At 40.1% G+C, this 16,880-nt stretch overlaps 2 protein-coding genes across 2 annotated transcripts in view; one reads left to right on the forward strand and one right to left on the reverse strand.

Moving 5' to 3' along the window:
- Positions 1-12,971, forward strand: fez1 (fasciculation and elongation protein zeta 1 (zygin I)). Its single transcript, XM_058086082.1, has 10 exons — positions 1-299; positions 2,877-3,233; positions 5,123-5,207; positions 6,449-6,535; positions 6,626-6,791; positions 8,095-8,414; positions 8,843-8,923; positions 9,004-9,079; positions 9,165-9,230; positions 11,934-12,971. Exons 2-10 carry the CDS (start codon positions 2,905-2,907, stop codon positions 11,948-11,950), a joined length of 1,227 nt encoding a protein of 408 aa, XP_057942065.1. The 5' UTR covers positions 1-299; positions 2,877-2,904; the 3' UTR covers positions 11,951-12,971.
- esama (endothelial cell adhesion molecule a) overlaps positions 12,664-16,880 on the reverse strand; it is a 56,262-nt gene continuing 52,045 nt past the window's right edge. Inside the window, exon 8 of the mRNA XM_058086075.1 lies at positions 12,664-16,574. Within this exon, the coding sequence (XP_057942058.1) occupies positions 16,052-16,574 (523 nt within the window). The 3' untranslated portion in view covers positions 12,664-16,051. The remainder of the gene's footprint in view (positions 16,575-16,880) is intronic.

Here is a 16,880-nt window from a genome sequence, read left to right on the forward strand (position 1 = left end):
GAGGATGTGTGGTGCGCAGGCGCGGGCGTGAGCTGGGCTGGATGCCTATTGATGGGAAAACAAGGGGCTGTGGGAGGACAGATACAGGCGGCTGTGGGCAAACGGATGAGGGAAGGGATACAAACCAAAGCTCGAATCCCATCTTCCGCGCCTTCACTTTGCGTTATTAGATCTATTCAGTGTGAATTGAATGTAGCCACTCTTTATCGGACGGTTTTACAACAAAGGGAGGCTAAGACACCGCCTCTTCTTGCCTCAGAAGGTCCTGCCAACAAACAGGAGCATCGCGTCCACTGCAGGTAACCTCCATCATCCATCCATCCATGTCTTCATCACCTTCCATCCATCCATCCGGGCCTTGTAACCATGGTTGCCTCCATCTTTTCTTCCTCTATCCTAGCTCTTCTTCTCTCCCTCCCCCCCTTGCATTTTCTCCTTCTGATGAGCTGATGACATGCACTCACTTGTCGTCCATTACAAGAACTAACCCTCCATCTGAATGTCAATTTGAGGTGCAATTAATCCAGTAGATTCTTACATATTTCACTTCTAACACAATATGTTTGATTTGATTACTATTTCCAATGCAATATATAAAAAAAATTGTTTATTATTGTAACAATTTGAAGTGACTGCATTAAATATATACATTGTTATTGAGGTCAAAATCTAATTTAAATTAAATGTGAGTAGCAGCGGTGGCAAGGTCTTTCTCATGGTGAACTGAGCTTGCTGTGATTGGTGCTTTCCGATACCTGTATCGCTTATATGTTGATCCCGACGCATTGACAATATTCCTGTTTGCATGTCAATCAGCATATGTAATCCCAATACTCTTGCTAATAGTCTGTGTTGGATTAGTTATATTTACTTTCCCAAAAAAGTAATTAGTAACAGTTATTTTTAAGAAAGAAAGTTACACAAAAATACTTTCTCTGGTAATTAATCATTCATTCATTCATTCATTTTCTACCGCTTTTTCCTCACGAGGGTCGCAGGGGTGCTGGAGCCTATCCCAGCTGTCTTTGGGGCGAGAGGCGGGGTACACCCTGGACTGGTCGCCAGCCAATCACAGGGCACATATAGACAAACAACCATTCACACTCACATTGGTAATTAATCATGATGGAATAATTCCATCACTATTATTTACTATGATACCAGAATCATCCAAATCATCAATTTCCATGTATTTATTTTGAATATATATATTTTTTCTACCAAGCCTCTCAAGTCCAGTGTTTGAGAGGTTAATAAGAAGCTCTGAAGTTCATAAAAAACAATATCCGGCTTGTGAAATATGGAGGCACTCAACTGAGTCGCATGATAAGAAGGAGGAAGCTTGCATAAGCCCCCCCACCCCCCCATCATTCAAATGGACCGGTCTGTATTCGCACACACTTGCATCATTCAGAATTTCATCTGCACAACTTGTAATGTACTTCATTAAGAGCACTGACCTGAAGAAATCAACACAGAGAAATAAGTACAGCCATTCTAGATTTGACAAATGTATATGATATATTGAAAAAAAAAGGCAGTGAAGGTACTTAATTATCGCTACTTTGGCAGAAAAGCAAATGAAACGGTCCCCCTTTGGGACCTGGTCCCCTTCTGGTGAATCTACCTCCATTACCTCTTTGTCTAGACAACGCCGTGCCATTTCTCATTAGGCGGGACAGACATGGTTTACAAAATGCCAGTGACAGCCTCGTGGGATGCTGGTAAATTGAGCAGGTGGGGACTCAGACAATGTGGGACATTTTTGTAAAATGCCCTTAGCATCTTCAAACATGGGCTGTTTTTCCTCGAAAACGGCCTATCCCAAATGAACCAAGGTTCCTGTGCAAGTACAGGGTCTACATATCATTAGATATCTTGGTATGAAAGTAAAGGAGAGACTTTGATGGAGATTAAAATGAGTTACTTGTAACACATTTGTAACCACTACACACACAAACAGATTTGAAGATTTTTTGTAAAAAAAAAAAAAGAAAAAAGAAAGAAAAAGAATGAAAAACAAAAAACATGTTTCATTCCTCATAAAGTCAGTAAACTTAAAAAATATATAAAAAATAAATAAATAACTTAAATTATTAGGAAAGAACATTATTGGAAATAATTAGGAAAGCAGGGAGTGAACAAATGTAACAGTTACTGATTGTAAAAGTACCAGACGGAGGGGTAGGATTTAATAAGCTTTGCTTCTTTAGTCAGTAGTCATGGTTTTCTTGTCAAGTGTAAAGATTCTGCACTTTGTTCATCGGTACTTGAACGCACCATAGTTGTATGCTGTGAAATAGTAGCTTTGACACTCAATCCAACCTCAAACCATATACCTTAGTGTTGAGTAGTAGCTATTAGGGATGTAACGGCATGGAAATTTCCCATCACTAGTATTGTGACCATGGTATTGTTGAATGTGCTCAAAATGTTGAAAAAGACTAATAATACTTTCCTTAAGCAAGTTGAACATTGCAAAACTGCACTCCCCTGAGTGCTTGCAGCCCAATTTATTCCAAACTGAAGAAAGGGTTTTAAACGGACTGGGGAAGAAAGAGAAAATAAGGTAAAAAAAATTACCACTTCCACACAGAATAGGAGGATAACTTTTCATGCCATGGCTGACTACATGCAGTGTGAAGTTAATGTAAGGTCAATGTTTTGTATTAAACATTGTATTAAATGTCTTGAAAACCAAATTTTCCAGCATTGTGTTAATTTGTTTTACTTATCTTGGCTCTGAACGGCGTCATCTGGTCGAGCGTGGGCTGGCATGACACTGCTTGAAACATGTTTATCTATGAAGAATATGAATACTTCAAAATCATATCTAAGAAGGTGTAAATATATCCCAACTACTCTTTTTCCGGCAGGTCTCAGAGATTCACCTAACAGGACAACATGGAAGCACCTCTTGTGTGTTTGGATGAGGAGTTCGAGGACCTCCGTCCTTGCCGTATGGATGAGTTTGACCACCCAGCACTCAACCATTCCTCTTACAACACCACCACTACCACCGTCCCCTTGGCTTCCATCACCCGCGAGGATTTCTCTGAGCTGGAGAACTTCTCAGAGATGATGAGTTTCAAGTCTATGGAGGATCTGGTCAACGAGTTTGACGAGAAACTCAACGTCTGCTTCCACAATTACAACACCAAGACCGAGGGCTTGGCGCCGATACGCAATCAGTCACACAACCAGGAGGATGAGGAGCAGCTGCAGGATGAAGAGTGAGTGACCGCTGTAAATTATTATTATTATTATTTTTTGCCTAAATGTCTTCGGCTTCGGAAAAGTTTCCAAGCGCCGACCTAGCGCCACTCTTAAGGCGTCAAGGAAGTGAGGTTTACTAATGTAAACAAAGCACTGCTCTGGTTTCGGACCAGGCGGTCCTCATCGTCATTCTGTTCCAAGTAACACTGAATGTTGACACTTGGAGTTGTGCCCACTAGTGGTGTGTCGTATCACGAACAAACGGGTCAAAATAACAAGTTTTTTTTTAATGAACGGAATGAACAAGGTCACCGCCACTAAAATACCTGTTCAGTTCGTTCAGTTGGAAATGCTTTTTTTTTTTGATTGGCTGGAGAGTCAGTTCACCGTTACTTTTGTAGGGCGGGACTATCTGCGTGCTTGCCTGTCTTATCCTATCGTCGCGCCTCGCTCTGTGGGTGGGTGGGGTTAGCTGATCGAGACCGAGAGATTGACAGAGTCAATCTCTTAGTCTTGATCTTTTGGGATCGGTCTTGGCTTTTCTGACTGGAAAGACAGAGACCGAGAGATTGACCCGAGTGTGGATTGTCGTAACGCCGGAACGGGAAGCTGAAAAGCTCCGATCCGGAGTGATGTCGTTGTGCTGTTGAGTCGGAACGAACGTGAACATGAGTGAACGGATTGACTCTACAGGGGAAGATCACAGGCTAAAGACCAATTGACCGAAATTACAAAATGAAGGGATCTTTTTACTGAATGAACCGGATCATTCCGGTTCATTCGCTGAAATGAACGATCTTGCCCACCACTAGTGCCCACATGGACCACATAGGTCCAGGCATTAACCGTCAAACTGTACCCTAGGCTTGCCACAAAACTCCACAGATGTCTTTACAGTTCCATTTCTGTCACTCAACACAAGCATCAAGGTCTCACACGGTTCGAAGTACACAATGTCACTCTTCCCCAAATATCAGTCAATCAGCAGCGTGACCCCCTCCCGCACCTCCCACCTTCCCCCTTCCACTTTAAGGCTACATGCTGAATTAGTCAGTGTTGAGTGTTGTTTGCTTTCGTCTGTGGCTGTTTATGTCTGTTCATGTCACATCCTCCCCCTCTCTAGCAAGCAGGTGTCCTCACACTTGGTGGAAAAAAAATGCTGGTTAAAAATAGCCTTTGTTACGGGCACAAGAAAAGATATCGGGAAAAAAGCTGGAATATTTTAAAAATGGAAATGACTTAATAATTTTATTATTGACGACTCTTCTTTGAGTTACGGGCAAATAATACCTGATATATCTGGACTGCCTTGCAGGGTTGGGTATGGCTGGGATTTGGGTCTCTAAGGAATGGGGGTGAGAATATTTCCCGCTATGAGGATGACAATCGGGATGGCAGCAGTTACTACGGTTACTAAATGAAATTCCTTGACTAGCCAAGGGATAAATATAGTGGAACTTTGGGCTTGTTTATGCACTGCTGTGAGCCACCATGCATACAGACTGTCAGGCATTCAGTAGTGTCCACTGTGTGACTGAGCGTGGGCAGTGCCAAGCAGAGGCCCAGATGAAAAAAAAAAAACACCAACAAAGGATATTTCTCATTCGTTCTCCTTCCTTCAAGCGCATGATTGCCCTGGGCTGCAGACGCCACTGACGCATTTCTGTGAGCAACTTTTGCTACATTTTTTTGCATACCAAGACTTATTTACTTCTAAGTAAATGCTGATTTATTTGAACCAACGGCAAACAAAATCACGCTTATCTCTGGTCTAATCCTGTTATATAAATGTCCATGAGTGGACACAGCAGTTTCAAATATCTGCTTTACAGCTGTTTGTTGATGTTTGTTGACGTTTTGTGCCACCTGAAACGCCATGTGAATATACTGGGTTTTTTTTTGACAGTGTGTGGGATGCCCTAACTGACAACTACATAGCCTGGGACGGTGCACCCTCCGAAGGACTCAACGGCAATCTTTCTGACCAAGAGGTACATACCGCTGCATCAGGTTTACTATGAAGTGCTTCGGGTATCTATAGTTAGGTACTATAGATATGTATGATAGATTAATTGATTAACTGTGCAATGTGCATCTTTTGCCTTTGCAAAGGAAATCGGAGTAAGGCAGAAATTGGAAGATTTTTTTTGTTATTGATGCAGCTAAAGACCTTTCTCACGGAGTTGGTGTGGTCAGGGGAGAAGAATGCAGATTTGCCATGTAAACAAGTTGAAATTTGTGGAGAATTTTCAAGATTGAATATTGAATATCAAGATATAGCACGTTTGTGCCCACTAATGACGTATAAACCAGTCGATACCAACCCACCGCAAACCCAATTGGGAAATGTTTCATGGTTTATTTTTAAATACAAAACAAAATTTGTTCTCAATCAGAAATCACTCCACACTCTTGATTGCTCTCTGGTTCTACCATATCTTACTTATTGTGTGGAAATATGGGGTAATAACTATAAAAGCAATCTTCACTTGCTAAATGTACTGCAAAAAAAAAGGTCAGTAAGGATAATTCATAATGCCGCCTACAGAGAACATACTAACTCCTTATGTCTAAAATCACTATTGACACTTACTATGGTACCCATTATGTCATTACTTCAGTATGTGACAAAAAATGAAAAATAAAAAATAAATAAATTTGTTCATAAATAAATAAGTAAATAAATAAATAATTTAATCAAATAAATTAAACAAAACAAACAAAAAAAAACCCTTAAATTATATTAGGAAAGCAGGAAGTGAACAAATGTAACAGTTACTGATTGTAAAAGTACCAGATGGAGGGGTAGGATTTAATAAGCTTTGCTTCTTCCTACTCCTTTTGGACATGTGGAACTGTGAACTGATTATGTGATGCATTCAATTGTAATCTGATGCATGTTCAAATGAAATTAAACCATTACCATAAATACTATGATACCTTTCTATGTGGGCATACAGTAGGACTGTTCCTTCATGACAAGGTGAAGTTGAGTCTTCGGAAGGCACATAAAAATCGATTCCGCTTGACCTACTGTTACTAGTCGCCCAGCTAGATGTGGCACTCCATATTCTCCGTTAATTGTCAGACCCAATCTCATCTTCTAAGCTGAGTGTCTTGAGACACCCCGACTAAGTCATGGAAAAAAATATCAAAATATTTCAGGGTGAGACAGAATCAACAAACTGTTTCCTTCATATTCCGTTCTATTTCTTGTCAAATTATTCTGCAGATCCATGAAAAAGAGGAAGAGGAAATGAACGAAAAGAACGACAATGCCAACTGTCTGAACGAAGAACCTCTCATCACAGCTGATCAGGTGTGTTAACTTCCACATACAAGCAGGTCTTTGCATAGTAAAGTCCCGATACAGGCCGGAATTAAACCATTTACTATGTCTATATCCAAGGTCATTGAGGAGATAGCAGAGATGATGGAGAACTCTCCAGATCCTGGTGAAACTGAGGAAGAAGATGACGAGGAGAGCAGTCATTGCGCCTCCAGGACTAACCCTTCCCTGCTGGAGGAGATCAGACAGTTGTCTCAGGCCTCCAACAACAACTGCTCTTATGAAGGTAGGACTATTAATAGCCACCTTTCCGCCAACATTACCAGGAATGTTTATAAACAGGAAAATATTTACCTGGGGAAAAATAATCCCTGGTAATCTGTGTGGTATGTGTTTCAACAACATCTTAAAATTCTGGAAAATGTATCAAAATGAAGCTGAGAGTCAAAAAGGGTTCAGTTTTTGGTATTCAGCAGCCATCTTGTTAATGTGAGGCATCCATTCATTCATTGATTCATTTGGTGGAGCCTATCCCAGCTGTCTTCAGGCGAGAGGCGGGGTACACCCTGGACTGGTGGCCAGCCAATCACAGGGCACATATAGACAAACAACCATTCACACTCACATTCATACCTATGGACAATTTGGAGTCGCCAATTAACCTAGCATGTTTTTGGAATGTGGGAGGAAACCGGAGTACCCGGAGAAAAGCCACGCATGAACGAGGAGAACATGCTAACTCCACAGAAATGGCCGAGGGTGGTATTGAACTCGGGTCTCCTCCTAGCTGTCAGGTCTGCACGCTAACCACTAGACCGCCGTGCAGCCCAGTAATAAAATTATTTTTTCATATTTAAAAAATGTTATAAAAATATGTGAACTAATAAAAATCAAAATACATCAAAATTAATATTTTAAGTAATTTTAAAAATTATTATATATGTATATAATGTCAGTGTTTTTTGTACATTTATTTTTTGGCAATATTCATTAATTCATTCATTAATTTTCTACTGCTTATCCTTACGAGGGTCGCGGGGTGTGCTGGAGCCTATCCCAGTTGTCTTCGGGCGAGAGGCGGGGTACACCCTGGACCGGTCGCCAGCCAATCACAGGGCACATATAGACAAACAACCATTCACACTCACATTCATACCTATGGACAATTTGGAGTCGCCAATTAACCTAGCATGTTTTTGGAATGTGGGAGGAAACCGGAGTACCAGGAGAAAACCCACTCATGAACGGGGAGAACATGCTAACTCCACACAGAAATAGCCGAGGGTGGTATTGAACTCAGGTCTCCTAGCTGTGAGGTCTGCGCGCTAACCACTCGACTGCCGTGCAACTTTGCCAAATATATTTCGACTACTCACATCCTGTTTCTGAAAGTAGAGGCGCTTTGTTTTCCAGTGACGTGTCATTACGGTAATCTGAGGGACTTAGTCACAGAAGCTGAGGCTTTTGTTACAAAACAGAGTAAGCCTTTGTGACGTAAACAACATCTACGTCTGGCCAGCGAGACAAAAACTTCGCCCACCCTTTTGGCGTATATAATATCTCCTCTATTCTCAAATGTCCCACTTTAGGCCTGAGTCTGATGCCCAGTTCTACACTGGTTGAGTTGCTGCACCGTGTGGAAGCAACAATTCGCGAGTACTCTGAGGAACTGGTAAGCCAGCTGGCACGGCGTGACGAGCTGGAGTTCGAAAAAGAGGTGAAGAACACTTTCATCACAGCCCTGATGGAGGTGCAGAACAGGCAGAAGGAGCAGCGAGACAGCAGCAAACGCCGACGCCGTGACAAAGCCCTGAGCTTGCAAGGAGGAGGGAGCGTGGCATCATTGGTCAATGCGGGGAATACAGGCACCGCCGGCCGCACGGAGAAAACGGGAAGCATGCCCGTCAAGGTAAAACGAAGAAAAAAGAAGGTGGCTACGTCTCACAACTGTCCTTTCATTGAAAATACATCATTAGCCTCCATTTTGTCATTACACTGAATATAGTACATCCTAAACAAAGACAAGAGCACACTGCCTGTCAGTTCTCTTTCCTGATAATGGATCTCGGGTCCATTAGCCTCTAAACTATCTTCCTGGAATGATCCTAATTTGTAAGAGACGTCTCCGCTTGACAATAACAACTCAGTCCAGTCTACGCTTGTCCGGTTGCAGAAAAACAACCTAATGGACTTTTCCTGCTGTGCAATGCAGAACATGACTACTAGCGTTAGTGACTGTGCATACCCGTATATGAGGTCATTACTCAAGTTACTGCAGTACTAGTAAATGTTATTTTGTAGTAGTATGTGATATGTTTGCATGTTTTTGGCCTCCAGCGTTTCAGCATGGAAGGGCTGTCCAACATCCTGCAAACGGGCATCAGACAGACATTTGGAAGCACAGGGAATGAGAAACAGGTAAAATACTCATTCCGATTTGATACCTTGAGGAACTCAGAGGAATCTCGGACTGACTGGCGTTTTTTTTCTGTTTTTAGTACCTGAACACAGTGATTCCCTATGAGAAGAAAGGCAGCCCACCGTCTGTTGACGATCTGCAAATGCTCACAAAAAGTAAGTTGTTTTGTTTTCAAAAACGAAGTGAAAAAAGAGTAGTTGTGATTGTTTCTTTGTTGTCATTTCTTCCCCTTCCGTTTAGTTCTTTATGCCATCAAAGAGGACAGTGAGAAGGTGCCTACGCTGCTAACTGACTACATATTAAAAGGTAAATACGACAACCTGCCAAAATAATCTATCTCAGACATAGAATTTATGGAGTAGAACCCATTTAAGCCGATCCCGTTTATGTGGAAATCTAAGTAAAAGAAGGTCATCAAGACCCGGGCCGACAGGTTCTTCTACTACCAAAAAGTGCTTGCTTAAGTCGACGTACTAGGTTCTGGGGGGGGGGGGGCGGCATAGCCCCCTGGAGATGCACGGGGTATGAATAAATGTACATGTAATAAACATTAGGAAATCCAAAAAACAAATAACGAACAAGAACCTGGATGTATATACAGTGAAGAAAATAAGTATTTGAACACCCTGCTATTTTGCTATTTCTCCCACTTAGAAATCATGGAGGGGTCTGAAATTTTCATCGTAGGTGCATGTCCACTGTGAGAGAGATAAACTAAAAAGAAAAATCCAGAAATCACAATGCATGATTTTTTTAACAATTTATTTGTGTGATACAGCTGCTAATAAGTATTTGAACACCTGAGAAAATGAATGTTAATATTTGGTACAGTAGCCTTTGTTTGCTATTACAGAGGTCAAACGTTTCCTGTAGTTTTTCACCAGGTTTGCACACACTGCAGGAGGGATCTTGGCCCACTCCTCCACACAGATCTTCTCTAGATCAGTCAGGTTTCTGGGCTGTCGCTGAGAAACACGGAGTTTGAGCTCCCTCCAAAGATTTTCGATTGGGTTCAGGTCTGGAGACTGGCTGGGCCATGCTAGAACCTTGATATGCTTCTTACGGAGCCACTCCTTGGTTTTCCTGGCTGTGTGCTTCGGGTCGTTGTCGTGTTGGAAGACCCAGCCACGACCCATCTTCAATGCTCTGACAGAGGGAAGGAGGTTGTTCCCCAAAATCTCACAATACACGGCCCCAGTCATCCTATCTTTAATGCAGTGCACTCGTCCTGTCCCATGTGCAGAAAAACACCCCCAAAGCATGATGCTACCACCCCCATGCTTCACAGTAGGGATGGTGTTCTTCGGATTGTACTCTTCATTCTTCTTCCTCCAAACACGCTTATTGGAATTATGACCAAAAAGTTCTATTTTGGTCTCATCTGACCATAAAACTTTCTCCCATGACTCCTCTGTATCATCCAAATGGTCATATGCAAACTTAAGACGGGCCTTGACATGTGCTGGTTTAAGCAGGGGAACCTTTCGTGCCATGCATGATTTCACATCATGACGTCTTAGTGTATTACCTACAGTAACCTTGGAAACGGTGGTCCCAGCTCTTTTCAGGTCATTGACCAAGTCCTGTCGTGTAGTTCTGGGCTGATTCCTCACCTTTCTTAGAATCATTGAGACCCCACGAGGTGATATCTTGCATGGGGCTCCACTCCGATTGAGATTGACCGTCATGTTTAGCTTCTTCCATTTTCTAATGATAGCTCCAACAGTGGACCTTTTTTCACCAAGCTGCTTGGTAATTGCTCCGTAGCCCTTTCCAGCCTTGTGGAGGTGTACAATTTTGTCTCTGGTGTCTTTGGACAGCTCTTTGGTCTTCGCCATGTTACAAGTTAAAGTCTTACTGATTGTATGGGGTGGACAGGTGTCTTTATGCAGCTAACGACCTCAAACAGGTGCATCTGATTCAGGATGATACATGGAGTGCAGGTGGACTTCTAATGGGCAGACTAACAGGTCTTTCAGGGTCAGAATTCTAGATGATACACAGGTGTTCAAATACTTATTTGCAGCTGTATCACACAAATAAATTGTTAAAAAATCATGCATTGTGATTTCTGGATTTTTCTTTTTAGTTTATCTCTCTCACAGTGGACATGCACCTACGATGAAAATTTCAGACCCCTCCATGATTTCCAAGTGGGAGAAATAGCAAAATAGCAGGGTGTTCAAATACTTATTTTCTTCACTGTATATATACATACAATATTATATAATAATCATTATTATATTATTAATTAGCCTATTATTAGCCTATATTTAATATAGTATAGTAATAATAGGCTAATTAATAATATAATAAAATGTATCATTATTAATTAATTAATTTAATTAATTTTTAAATGTATTATTTAAATAAATTATATTTATATATAGCAAAATGTGTTGCAAATAAATAAATAAATAAATAAATAAATAAATAAATAAATAAATAAATAAATAAATAAATAAATAAATAAATAAATAAATAGTATCAAATTATTTAGGGGGTTCTTAAGGCCCCCTAAATAATTTTATATATTTTTTCCTTATATAAAATTGCTCAATTGATATTTTTTTATTTATTATCATCATTCGTTATGATGATGATAAATAAATAAATATCAAATTATTTAGGGGGGCCTTAAGAACCTCCTAAATAATTGTATTTATTTATTTCTGAAGCCCCTCTAAAATAGGCCTAGTGACGCCACTGACGTACATCATGCGTGAATAATGTTGCCATAAGTCTGCAAAAAGCCAAAGAAAGCCTCCGACGCTTGCCGAGTTGACGTCTCAAATGCCGAAGGACTTGGGACTGTTTGAGGGCACATTTTTCACCAAAATATTACATAAATCCCAAAACCAAGCAACAATTTTTGATACAGCTTGTATCGGCTTACAGAGGTGGACTTCAATATGATGGCCATTCAGTGGATATAGTTTGACACAAGATAAATTATTTGAAATTATTATTAAAATCCTTAAAAAAAACATCCCCTGTTTTCTCCTCCAGTGTTGTGTCCTACCTAAAGCATTTCCCAGCTGGGGGCCCACAGTGTGACAGGGAATTCTTTCTTCACGCCGCCGGCCCAAGCTGCATGATCTCTCTACTCTTGGGCCATTTATCAGCCATGGATCCTCACCATCAACATAATCACATTCACCTCAACTATGACGACTGCCTCTTGCTGAGCTCACCCTCTATCTTCTTGCACTTAATTATGCTTTAGACAGCTATTTGAAATATTCAAAGCGGGACAACCTTTAACCCTCTTTTAAAAGGACTTCACTAATGGAGCATGACACGCTAGAAACAACCACCAGTACTAAAAGCGGTGATGTTGCATTTCGTTCGCTCTGTTTTTCTCAGTATCTATTGACTTTACATTGCATTCACAAAAGGACCACATCCCTTTATCGATTGAATTACGACAGAATGAATTTGAATACAGAAGCCATGCACACTGTTTTCTGCCAACGTAGGACTGTAGCTGACTGGAATGAGAAGAACAACAACAACAACTATTCAGGTGCAGTACAATTATAAGGCTATTTTTATTTCATGTTTTTGATTTAATTCTGTGAATATCCGGGATTTTTGTAATCTCTCTTAATTTGTATCAAACATTTGATAGAAACTTTGTTGTAGATTTTTCTACTTTCATTTCATGTATCATTAGCGGCAGTTGGAAAAATAAGTATTTGATCCCCTGCTGAAGTGCCCGGAAATTTAATTGTAGATGTTTTGTATCAGAGAGGGACAGAATGTAGTTTTTTTTTTTGTTTTTTTTTTACACTCTCTGTTGCAAAACTACCATTAAAAAAAAAAAAGCGGACTAAGGAAGTAAACTTACAAAATCAGCAGGAGCTCAAATACTTCCCGTATCATCCCCACTGTGTCCTTGGATAGCATCCTTTAATGAGACCAGCTTTTTTTTCCACGGAAGCTGTACACATTTGCATATGATCATATTTATGACTTAGGTTATTGAGATGTCTATGTGAATCTTACATTGCTTAATCGCCAATTCTAGTAAACATGCTACCCTAATGCTGTTGTGTCTTTGCTTCGTATGTTTATATACTAGTTATGTGGAACAACAAAAGACAAAAGTCTTAAGCCCTCTGTAATAACAGCGTTGATGCCTCGCCTTATGAAAATCATATGTTGTTCACAGGTATTTTAATAGACTTGCACACAAACACTTATCTTTACTTTTTAATGGAAAATATACAAAGTATTTTCATGAACATACTAATAAGTATGTACAGTAGAAGTGCACAATGATGTCTGAAATTGAGCCCATCCGTAGGAATGAGCATGTTTGTCTACAGTCGTTACGAGTAGTTTGTTAAATACTAGTACAGTCATCCCTCGTTTATCACGGTTTATTTGTTCCAGAACCCCGACCGTGGTAAGTGAATTTCAAGCTGTTTACAATATTCTAAATACATTTGTTAAGATTATTAGAGCCGTGATGTAGCGAGGGACGACTGTAATCATGTACGGTGCGGAAGTGGTTTTATATTTTTTTATAAAAATAAATAATTTGCATATAGTTTGAATGACTTGTACTGTTTATAATCCATTGTTGACAGTTTCACTGACACTGAGCTTTGTGAACTGTGTCTATGTAACATTTTTTCTTAAATGGAATTTCCACAAAAAAAATTCCCCCACATTTTTCATAATATCAAACATATTTTTGAATTTCGGAATGGGTCATGAAGGTGTTAAAACCAAACAAATAATAGCTTATTATTGCAGTAATTGACTACACCGGAAGCTAAATAGCTAGTCAATGTGAATTGCGGTTGCTCACTTTCAGGAAAACACTGCCATCTAGTGTTTCGATAGAGAACTAATCATTTGTAATTTTCTCCAACATGGGTCACTACAGGTCTGTTTGTGATCTTTCAACAACACGAACAATCTCAATTGTTTTGCCACATGAGAGTAAATGAGAACAATGGCTATTAGTTCCAGTGTAATGACAATACAACAGGCCAAATGACAATAATTGTATACTCTATAATACTGTACAGATTTCAGAGATCCAATCCAAACTGCTTTTAAAAAAGGCAAACGTACATGTAACACAAACCGTGTCAGATATTTAACCATTTGTTTTATTCATCCAGGGGATGTCCAAATGTGTTCCACTCAGGTATTCCCTCGTTTCTCGCGGTTAACTGGTACCAGACCCTACCACGATAAGTGGATTCCCGTGAAATAGGATTCAATGTTAATAAACAAATTGACTAACAAAATGATTAGAATGAATTCATTGGATTTTTATTTTGATTTTTTAAAGAAAAAAAATGCTTCGGTCGCCATTTGATTCAGTTTCTGTCGGATCTTTTGGAACACATTACTAACAAAAACTGTAATCTAATCTTGTAAATGAAGTAATTTTATTTTTACAATATATCGAGGGCCAATAAAAAACAAGCTCGGTGCAGAAAACGGCCCCTTTGGACACCCCCTGTTATAGACAGCCATGCTGCTTCCTATTAACACACATTGAAAGGTCATTGTTGTCCAGCAGACCAATCATAACTGGAACTCAAACAAAAGCATCTTGAGAAACAAACATAATATATATATTTTTTTTCTTTGGTTCAGCATCCAGTGTTAAAGGCAGATAATAACGCGTCATCTGAGAATGGCTGATATAGATTTTTCCTGTAATAATAAAAATAAAAGAGCATATTTACATTTCAAATGTTGATTGTGAATGTCAATCAAATTAACGTAACCCAATAGAAGCCACAGCAATAAAGTAAAATGACGGGACTACATTATTTGTTACCACAAATACGGCAAAAAACATATTAATCGAGAATTATGGAAACTGTGTCATATATTGAGTGTCTTATTAGCGTCTTTGCTCTTGTGACAAATAGGTCACATCGATAGTTTCTTAGCATGTTTTGGATAAACTCATTGAACAAATGCGGTAAGAACAGTTCGATTATAACAATTGACATTCTGTTAAAGCATTAGCATTATGAAATGGTTTTTAAATTAGCTTCAATGGCAAAAAATAATATTTTGGAAATGAGCTCGCTTACCTTACTTCCGTTTTGGGCGGGTCGAATATCGATGCCAATAGCTGTGTCCGTGTAAGATCAATATAGTAGCACGTGATGTCGATATTTTTCAGTTCTGTGCTTATTTTCACAAATGTTTTTTGCTTGAATCAATTTTGGTTTTGTTTTTATTTACTTATTTCGCATTATTGACTTGCTCAATCAACAGTGTGTAATAAAGGGGACTAATTGTTATCATTTTGCTGGTATTACTACATTGTAGTTAAAGTCTTGTTTAATAAACTAAAGTCTTTTTGTTGTATAATTTCATAAATATGATCAACAAATGAAAGTAAGTTAAAAGCACATGTAGTGGTATCGTAACTAATGGACCTGTATGTACTTGGTATCGGATCGATACAAACATTTGCAGTATCGCCTACCCTCCGGAAGCCATACCTGGGATACTCACATGCCTACCACTCCAAAATATTTCCGAAACGTCATTTATTCAAGCACAAAACTGTATCGGGCACATTTGAACTCTTGTGGGTTAAAGGAGCATTGGCATTTTTGTAGTTTCTGACCTAAAAGAATGGTAACACTTGCCAACTGTAGGGCCCTTGAGCAAACAATACTAATTTAAATATGGACCCACGCAAGTGAAGCCACCACGAATCAATCCTAACTTGTGCTCCGCTAAATAAATTGTGTTTAAATAACTGTCTGAGAGCATTTTATAAGCTTCATAAAGGCAAACAAAATATCATGACACATAAAAGCAGTTGGAATTGAATATCGTAAAATAAAAATATTGGAATCGCAAAGTAGAAAAAGTTGTATGAAAAATCGCAATTATACGTATTCTGCAACATATACAGTGTGTGGAGAATATAAAAAAATATTTAAGTACTTGAAAACAAGTAGTGAGTGTCCTAAATGCTTGAAAATTGCTTGATTTGACTATTTTGAATCAGTGCTAAATAACAATAACAAAGCTTCATAAAAAAAAAAAAAAATCTGCAGATGTCCCTCGGTAGAGTAAAGTGAGAGAGTATTCCACAGTCTACAGATTTCCTTTGCAAGTAATGGCTGTTGTTAGACAAGAGATCCAGCCTGGTTCTGCGCAGGCACCATAATGGGCACACCACCCATGCGGGTGATGTTGGAGGCTGAGACTACGGAGGAGGGCAATGGTGGAGGCGGAGGAGTGGCGTGATGTTGAGGCTGGCTATAGGTCTGTGGGAGAACCTGGGCCTGTGGCAGCTGGGTGTAACGCTCCGGTGTGGGCTGGGCACCCCCGTTGGTGTTGGCCTCCAAAGGGGCAGGCTGCCCACGTGGTAGGGTGGTGTTGTCGTTGTAGCCGTAGTGGGTCGGTGTGGAAGCTCCTTGATGGCGTGACGGACGATAGCCAGCTGTGCTCCCGGCAGCCGTGATGATGGAGGCTGTGTCGGAGGGAGGCCGCTGGGGGTAGTGTTGCAGATGATGGTGGTGGTTGTTGGACGGCTCTCTGTGTTGCGGGCTGGAAGCGATGGAGGACAAGGTGCCGTTCTTGGATATGATGTCGGAGCCCATGCCGCTTTTCGCCCAGGAAACCCGTTTGGGAGCTTGAGCGTCCTCTCTGAAGATGGAGACGCGGTGGTGTGTTTATTTTTGAAGCATGGTTACACACAGGAAGTAGTCAGTACTTGTAGAGTACACATTGAACACAGTCAGTTGGTGCCTTCTTCAGTAGCAAAATTATGGCTCGAAATCAGGGGTGCACATGTATTCGTAATCTGATTTTTTCCATACGGAACCTTTCCTGAGAACTTCTGGACCACTACCCTTTCAAAATAAGGACTTCTGGACCACTACCCTTTCAAAATACGCACTTCTAGACCACTACCCTTTCAAAATAAGCAGTTCTAGACCACTACCCTTTCAA

Source organism: Doryrhamphus excisus, chromosome 11 (genome assembly GCF_030265055.1).
Source record: "Doryrhamphus excisus isolate RoL2022-K1 chromosome 11, RoL_Dexc_1.0, whole genome shotgun sequence".
Classification (NCBI taxonomy): domain Eukaryota; kingdom Metazoa; phylum Chordata; class Actinopteri; order Syngnathiformes; family Syngnathidae; genus Doryrhamphus; species Doryrhamphus excisus.